General features: G+C 38.4%; 1 protein-coding gene across 1 annotated transcript; it reads left to right on the top strand.

Annotated features, from left to right (window-relative positions):
* Positions 1-527: 527 nt before the first annotated feature.
* LOC127499324 (carboxylesterase 5A-like) lies at positions 528-9111 on the top strand. Its single transcript, XM_051869500.1, is given in 14 exon segments — positions 528-696; positions 918-1113; positions 3970-4108; positions 4234-4367; positions 4517-4670; positions 4771-4875; positions 6552-6653; positions 6789-6929; positions 7071-7151; positions 8201-8342; positions 8444-8481; positions 8483-8594; positions 8746-8818; positions 8905-9111. Coding segments are annotated over 14 exon segments (1674 nt in total). The 5' UTR covers positions 528-605; the 3' UTR covers positions 9071-9111.
* The last annotated feature ends 355 nt before the right edge of the window (positions 9112-9466 follow it).

Here is a 9466-nt window from a genome sequence, read left to right as displayed (position 1 = left end):
TAACCGTTATGCCAGTTAGTCAAACAACTGTTTATTAAAAAAAAAAGAAACCGACTAAAGTGATTGTCACAGGATACAGCTTTTAACTTCTCAACTTTGTAACCTTCAAGCTTTCCTGGAAGCTTTGTTCAATAAAACCAGCATAAGACATGAATTATTAACCTACCCGTGAAGAATCTGAGCCTCTGTGACACTCTTTTACATCTGCATTAAGACACACTTTATCTGAATGAAGAATTTACTGTGGTGGCAAATAAATTATCCATATGGGAGAATGGCTGAGAATGAAAATGATTTTGTAGGTGTCAATTTATGACTTTTCTTGATATGTTGATTCATTTGATATGTTTGGTGGACTTCACTCATACATTTAATATTTTAGACCTCTTTATTCTAACAAACATGTCAGGAGAGACCACAGAGATACAATACAATTATTAACTAATTATTATTATAGGGTATGGATTTTTTTTTGTCCTCAGTGTGCAGTACAGGGATTGCACTGTGTACACAGGTAACAGTTGATTTGTTTTTAGGGGGTAAAGTAGGATCAGGTTAAAGGGCAGTATTTTGTAACTGAACCTGTTTTGTGAGGTCTTCATTACATGTTTAACGAAAGAACAGCTATGATAAAAGAAGTTTTGCTCTGCCTGTGCTTGGCCCTGGCCCCTGTTTGGACAGCCCCTGTACAGACAGGCAAGTATATCATCTTATTATATTGCTTTTTAAATAATATTAAAAATGATGCATTGAAATAATATTTAATTTAATGATCTATTTTATTGATATTTGAAGGAGTATTGTCAATGGACAGAAATATATATATATATATATATATATATATATATATATATATTAGTTTGTACATGTATTAAAGAATGTGTGTTTATGTCAGATTTCTGTTTGCATATGTGCAGACTCTGGGCCGGTGGTTGTTCTGAAGCATGGCAGTGTTCGTGGGCAATATATGAAAGTTAAAGGTTCCGAAAAGGTGGTGGAGCAATATTTGGGCATTCCTTTTGCACAGCCACCTGTTGGTCCTCTCCGTCTGGCTGCACCTAATCCTGTACAGGGATGGGAGGGCATAAGAAATGCCACTGAGCACCCACTCATGTGAGTACGGCTATATAGTCATAAAGTAACTGAAATATACACAGATCAGGCATAACATTATGAGCACTGACAGGTGAAGTGAATAACACTGATTATCTCTTCATCACGGCACATGTTAGTGGGTGAGATATATTAGGCAGCAAGTGATCATTTTGTCCTCAAAGTTGATGTGTTAGAAGCAGGAAAAATGGGAAAGCGTAAGGATTTGAGCGAGTTTGACAAGGGCCAAATTGTGATGGCTAGACGAATGGGTCAGAGCATCTCCAAAACTGTGGGGTGTTCCCAGTCTGCAGTGGTCAGTATCTATCAAAAGTGGTCCAAGGAAGGAACAGTGGTGAACCGGCGACAGGGTCACGGGCGGCCAAGGCTCATTGATTCACGTGGGGAGCGTAGGCTGGTCCGTGTGGTCCGATCCAACAGACGAGCTACTGTAGCTCAAATTGCTCAAGAAGTTAATGCTGGTTCTGATAGAAAGGTGTCAGAATACACAGTGCATCGCAGTTTGTTGCGTATGGGGCTGCATAGACGCAGATCAGTCAGGGTGCCCATGCTGACCCCTGTCCACCGCCGAAAGCGGCAACAGTGGGCACGTGAGCATCAGAACTGGACCACGGAGCAATGGAAGAAGGTGGTCTGGTCTGATGAATCATGTTTTCTTTTACATCATGTGGATGGCCGGGTGCATGTGCGTCACTTACCTGGGGAACATACAGCACCAGGATGCACTATGGGAAAAGGCAAGCTGGCGGAGGCAGTGTGATGCTTTGGGCAATGTTCTGCTGGGAAACCTTGGGTCCTGCCATCCATGTGGATGTTACTTTGACATGTACCACCTACCTAAGCACTGTTGCACACCATGTACACCCTTTAATGGAAACGATATTCCCTGATGGCTGTGGCCTCTTTCAGCAGGATAATGCACCCTGCCACAAAGCAAAAATGGTTCAGGAATGGTTTGAGGAGCACAACAACGAGTTTGAGGTGTTGACTTGGCCTCCAAATTCCCCAGATCTCAATCCAATCGAGCATCTGTGGGATGTGCTGAACAAACAAGTCCGATCCATGGAGGTCCCACCTCTCAACTTACAGGGGTCTAGTGGAGTCCATGCCTCGATGGGTCAGGGCTGTTTTGGCAGCAAAACGGGGACCAACACAATATTAGAAAGGTGGTCATAATGTTATGCCTGATCGGTGTATATGCCATATATCTGTACTACTATATGTGTGAAAAATGAGTTATATCAAAAGTAATCTAAAAGTAGTCAGATTATATTACCTACAATGTGTAAAGTAATAGACTACGTTACTAACTACAATTTTCATAATTTAATTTGTATTTAGTAATGGATACAGTTTTATATAAATTCCTTATTTACCACTATATCTGGGGTCGGCAACCTGTGACACATGTGCCAACATTGGCACAAGGAGGGATAATCACTGGCACATGACAATAGCTAAAGAGGTGTATGTATTTAATTTAAATAAAATCCCTCAAACTTGCATTCGGACATACATTTGGAGATAATCTTTCCTCATAGTCACACAGCCTGTTTTATTAAGTTAGGAGGAGCTATAACAGGGTGTCCGCGCGGTCTTAAAAAGTATTAAAAGTTGATCAATCAATTTAGAGAAAATTAAGGCCCTTAAAAAGTATTAAAAAATAAATAAAACAGACAGAGTTAGGCTAATGTATGTTTCTGTCGATGGATACGCATTCTGGCTTCCCCTAAACTTTGTTCAATGCGAGTGCTGTATGCTCTATATGAGCAGTCATTTACGCCGTCATCATCCGAGTGTTGATAGCGCGCGAACACAGGTGAGACCTGAACAGAACACATTGCTACCTGCCTTTAAACTAAACTCATTTAAGCCTGGCTAATTTAAACATTCGAGCGCAAGGCGTGAAAGAGAACTTAGACGCGCGCTGTGAGAAGATTTGTGCACTCATCCGAAGCGCGCACGTGGAAGCGCGTGTACAGTGTGCAAACATTGAGTTCTCTTTCAAGTCTTGCGCTTGAATGGATAAATTCACACAAAAATTGTCAACATGCCCGTCTTGGCGAGTATCCTAGCAAACATAGCATGTGTTCAGTGTCAGTGTACTGATCCATGCATTATGTCTTAAAGAGACAGCAGCCCTTGCATTCGTGTTGTCTGTGTGTTTTTAATGTTAATCAAACAACAAAAGACAAGGAAATCACTCACTGCTCTTTATGAAATAGCTTTTGTAACTTAATTAATAATTAATAATGATTAATCTTGTGAAGATTATGCAGTGTTGTTTTAATAGCTAACATTACTTCATTCAGTTTCTATATACCTGAAAACTACTGATACCAGCAAAACCTGAAACCTTTTTATCTTTGCTCTATTGTATTTATTTGTGCTGTTGTTTGCAGTTTGATTTTTATTTGACCATAGTCCTTTTTTCCCTGAACATAGCACATACCGAACTGTACCGTAACAGTGACCCGAAAACCGTAATTAAAAACTGAACCGTTGCACCCCTAGTTGGAACCATGGGTGAGGGCCGTCTCTGGGAATAACCGTGAGGCGTACTGCTCTGTGTGTCGGAAGGCAATTAGCGTAGCCTCGATGAGGATCAACGCTGTCCAGTCCCACATGCTAAGTGCTAGCCACAAAGCCGCTATGGGACGCCAAATGCACCGGAGGTGCCTGATTCTGTGATTGTTCCTTTGCGTGCCATAGGTTGCCGACCGCTGCGCTATATTAAAGTAATATAAACCACTTCGGAGCTCAGATTTCAGTTGACAACCTTATTTTACCCTATATGCTCCTTTTACCACACCTACTGTATATTTGCAGTATATATCTTCTCTTGCTGCATTATAGGTGCCTTCAAAACCCAGATATTGTGCCTATGGTATCAAAGGCCATGAAGCTAGATTTCACCCCCACAGGACTCTCAGAAGACTGTTTGTATCTGAACGTTTACACGCCTTCTCAAAGATCAGAATCAGAAAAACTTCCAGTGAGTACTGAATTATGGCTATTCTCATCTAAACTAGAGGACAGCACTTATTAATTCACAGCAGAACTTTCCTATTATGCTTTATTTGTAATTTCTCTAACCCCTCTGACAATGCAAACCACCAGGTAATGGTTTGGATTCATGGAGGGGGCCTGGTCATGGGCGGAGCTTGTATGTTTGACGGATCCCCGTTGGCGGCCTATGAGAACATAGTTGTGGTTGTCATTCAGTACAGACTTGGAATGTTAGGATTCTTCAGGTATTCATTTATGGATCAACAGTGAATCATTGATTCGTTAAATCAACTACTCATGCAGTTTGTCCCTTTAAGAATGACATCAGATTATTGCTTACTGAAGACACTGATCCTGCTGGGTGGGTTATAATAAAATGTGCTGTTGGTTTTAGCACAGGTGATAAGCTTGCACAAGGAAACCGGGGCTTCCTGGACCAGATAACAGCTTTACAGTGGGTGCAGCAAAACATTGAGGGTTTTGGAGGAGACCCCCAGTCTGTCACTATAGCAGGCGAGTCTGCAGGAGGAATCAGTGCCTCTTTTCTGGTCAGTCAATGTTTGTAATGTAACATTATCTTTCTCTGTCACAGTTTATTGTTGCCTATTTTTTAATTATGTTTTAATTATGTTTAATTATTTAATTTAGACATTGTCACCCATGACCAAGGGTCTGTTTCACCGGGCCATCTTTCAGAGTGGGGTAGCAACCTTGATGGGTTACTCCACCAAAGACCCATTGACGATTGGAAAGGTATTTAGCCCAAATGCAACAATCAGTGTGTACTGCTCAATAGTTCCTTAAAGCCGAGCTCACACTACAGGAGTTTTTATATCCTAACCGAATATGAAATCTGGTTGCAGCACACACATAAGGAGAATCTTTACAGATGTTATTCTTGCAAACATGCACACACTACAAGATTTGAAATTTGTAGCGCAGCACACACTACAGGATATTATTAAGATTATCATACCCAGAAGAGCACCTCACGTGATTTCATTGGAAAGCGGATGTAAACATATTCGTCGCTGACATAAACAGGTACGTTTACATTTGCTAGCAGCTTTCTACACTCACCCGGTATGTTCAAAACCATAGTGATTTCTCCTCAGCTTTTTAAAAGTGCCCTCATTCACTTCTCTCATTGGCTGTTGTTAAAGAAGTGACGTAATCTTCCCAAATTAAAATCCTATAAAAATCCAGTACTGATGGTGCGTTCAAGTCCTCCTGGGAAGTTCGTATTTACCAGGTGGGAAGTTGTGTTTACGACGTCGAGTGCTTTCAAGTCACTTTTGTCGGAGCAAGATGGCGGCGTACCCTCTTTTCTTTAACTACACAAAAATACAGCAATGTTTTTGTTCACTTCATAACATTAAGGTTGAACCACTATAGTCACGTTGACTATTTTAACGATGTCTTTACTACTTTTCTGGACCTTGAATGATGCTACTTACAGTACGTTGCTTTCTATGGGGGATAAAAAAAAAAAACTTGGATTTCATCAAAAATATCTTCATTTGTGTTCCCGTTCGAAGGTCTTACGGGTTTTTAATAACGTGGGGGTGAGTAATTAATGAAAGAAATTTCATTTTTAGATGAACCCTTTATGTCAGATATAAAAAAATGAAATTCGGTTCAGTTTGTTTTTATTTCATTTAACGAAGGCAATTTGCAGACACATAAACAATACATGAAATAGTAAAAAACACATAATATCCCAGCTAACAAGAAACTTTCCCAGAATTTTGGCCAAAGGTTCTGGCAAAGTTCTCTCAAGGTTATGAACAAACATTCTTCCATTAACATTAATAGCACATTCGTACCAAGTTATCTGGTCTTTAATAGTGTTCTCAAAACATTAGCATAAAAACATCATTTAAACATTGTTCGTGGAACTTTTTTCTGAAACGCTTTAGTTGGACGTTTGTCCAACCTTTTTTAAATGTTACTACTTGTTTCAGAAAGTTTAGAGAACATTCAAAAGTATTGTTTCCATAATGTTTGCAAAATGATACAATGGAATTTTCACATAACCAAAACAAAAAAGAAAAGAAAAGAAAAGAAAAGAAAAGAAAAGAAAACTGGATGTTTTGAACATTCATATAACATTCAGAAATAACATTTTCATAATTTAATGGGAACTTTAGCAATATGTTGCTGATGTTAGAATATATAGGGTACATAAATCAAATTTAACTTCCTCCCAAATATTAAAATAAGAATTTAAAAGCTTAACAGAAAGTGCTTCAGGAGTGAACTTCAAATAGCACATTGTATCATATAAAAATTGTATGCACAAATATCCTTGAGCTGCCTCATTTGTCAGTTAAATATACATATTTAAATTACATTATGTTGGGTAATTTATATATTAAATGTTTTCAATCTTTAGAAGAAAGCTGATTGTCTGTAATCTGTTTGACCAGTTGATAGCAAATGTTACGGAGTGTGACTTCAGCTCTTCTGAAGTGCTGGTCAAGTGCATAAAAGAAATGACAGAGGAACAGATCATTAATGCAACTAAAAAGGTAGGAACAGAGAATTTGAAATGAGATGCTTTCCAGTATTTCATTAAAAAAATAAGCACTATTGGTGATATTCTGTATTAATATACAGATTGAAGAGAGAATTAATTAATTTCTTAGACCAAGTGATTTCCTTAGAAACACATTTTCATTGGAGCAACAGTTGATGGGGTCTTTCTGAAAGATCTTCCAGAGGAGATACTAAAGAGCAAAGACTTTCAGAAAGTTCCAATTCTAGTTGGAACAACAAACCATGAACTTGGATGGATACTCGTTCAGGTAAGTATCATAACAGTATCCAAGGAACAGTACAATGAAACAAAAGGTCTATGAATCTTTATGAACATTATGAAATAGGAAAAACTCAAACAATATAGTGCTGAACAGGATGTGCTCATTTTTTAAATATTATTATTTCAGGTCTTTGTCTCAGGAGAATGGATAAAAGGGATGGATACAAAATCAGTGAAAGCGATTTTGGACATTGCTAACGAAGCTGGTGTAAAGCTCAACAACTTTCTTCCTAGATTATTTCTAGTGATTTATAGTTAAAGGGTTAGTTCACCCAAAAATGAAAATTCTGTCATTTATTACTCACCCTGGTGTCATTCCACATCCATAAGACCCTTGTTCATCTTCGGAACACAAATTAAGATCTTTTTGATGAAGTCTGAGAGGTTTCTGTCTCTCCATAGAGATCCAACGCAAGGTCCAGAAAGGTAGGGAAAAGACATCATTAAAGTACTCCATGTGACTCCAGTGGCCTAAACTCAATTTTATGAAGTGACGTGAGTGCTTTGTTTGCATTTGCGCAAAAAAAACAAACATAATTTACAACTTTACCTACAAAAATATTAATCTGCAATGTGTGTTCGCGAGAGCATCACGACGCATGCGTGTAGTGTTCACGTGAGAGCTGGCATTGTTGCCTGAATTATTTCGTAAATTAAGTGGTAAATTATGTTTTGTTTTGTTTTTTTGCGCACAAACAAAGCACTCACATTCATAAAATTGAGTTTAGGCCAATGGTGTCTCATGGAGTACTTTAATGATGTCTTTTCCCTACCTTTCTGGACCTTGGAGTGGTAGTTGTGTTGGACCTCTATGGAGAGACAAAAACCTCTCAGACTTCATCAAAAATATCTTAATTTGTGTTCCGAAGATGAACGAAGGTCTTATGAATGTGGAACGACATGAGGGTGAGTAATAAATTACAGAATTTTCACTTTTGGGTGAACTAACCCTTTAAAACTGTGGTCTCAAACTCAAATTCCTGGAGGGCCACAGCTCTGCACAGTTTAGCTCCAACCAGCTCCAGTTCACACCTGTTTGGAAGTTTCTAGTAATCCTGAAGACCTTGATTAGCTGGATCAGGTGTGTTTGATTAGGGTTGGGGCAAAACTGTGCAGAGCTGTGGCCCTCCCGGAATTGAGTTTGAGACCACTGTCTGGCTAATTTGTTAGTATTTGTCTCACTCTAGTGGACATAGTACAAAATACAATTCAGAAGACTGGGTAGAATGTGTGTAAGTTTTCTCTCTGTCATCTTAGAAATCAGGAGCCAATAAATTAATTGCAGAAGAATATTTAAAAGATGCTAAAACTCCCGAGGACATTCGCGACGCATTTACTGAGATGCTGGGGGATATTTTTATGGTGATGCCTTCCATTAGGGTTGCGACTTACCACAGAGGTTGGTTGCAATGTTCTGGCAATATTTCACCACCGTTGTACTGTAGTTTTTCTGTTGGTTGGCATTATTGTTTGCCAACATCCTATGTTATAACTTCACAGATGCTGGAGTGCCTGTGTATATGTATGAGTTCCAGCACCAGGCCCAGTATATTTAAAGATGTCAGACCCAGCTTTGTGAAGGCTGACCATGCTGATGATGTTGGATTTGTGTTTGGGGCCTGCTTTTGGGATGGCCATATCAAAATTAAAGGTAAGCAGATCTAAGAAAGTGTTTGCCCTGGTTAATTATGATATTTGACAATTATACTAGACTGTGAAACTGCAAATGATTGGAACAGAAGTGAAATGGTTGTGATGAAGTGGTGATGTGGTTATGGATATCAACTCTTTATCATCCACAGAAACACAGAGTGAGGAGGAAAACAAACTATGCAGAACTGTCATGGGATACTGGGCTAACTTTATTCGTACTGGGTGAGTACATTAGATGGTGGACACAGAGTATTAGGATCTGTTACTGATGATCCTTTATTCATTAAATAAATATTTTATTTCTACAGTTCACCAAATGGGCCCAGTCTAGTGCATTGGCCTGTATACGACCAGTCTAATAAATACATGAACCTGGGATTGCAGCAAACTGAGGGACAGGGTCTGAAGATGGACAAGCTGCTCTTTTTCACTGAAGAACTGCCCAAAAAACTTGCTGCACTTCACACAGCCTAATTATTTATCACAACAATAAACATAGTGCTGTGCATAAATGATTATTTTTGTCTCCATGCAGTGCAGTTGTTCCCAGAGAAAACTTTTGCTTTTGATATAGATTTCTGCAAGCATTTCATTGTTTCCCAAACGAAAAGATGGAAACAATAGGCTACAACAATACATTCGTGAAAATAAATTTATACATTATGAAATCAAGTAACAAAAATGTGCAAAAAATGTCACGATAGATTGCTTAAGAAAGTAAAATTTATATAATTTTTTTAATTTTATACTATTTACATATGAAATATATCAGATGTTTTCACAGTTAAATATGTAGCATATTCATATATACTTATAATAATATTATTTACTGTATATTAATTATTTTTATCAATTGTATAATCGTTTTCG

Source organism: Ctenopharyngodon idella, chromosome 18, assembly GCF_019924925.1.
Source record: "Ctenopharyngodon idella isolate HZGC_01 chromosome 18, HZGC01, whole genome shotgun sequence".
Classification (NCBI taxonomy): Eukaryota; Metazoa; Chordata; class Actinopteri; order Cypriniformes; family Xenocyprididae; genus Ctenopharyngodon; species Ctenopharyngodon idella.
This window is presented reverse-complemented; position numbering and strand designations above follow the sequence as displayed.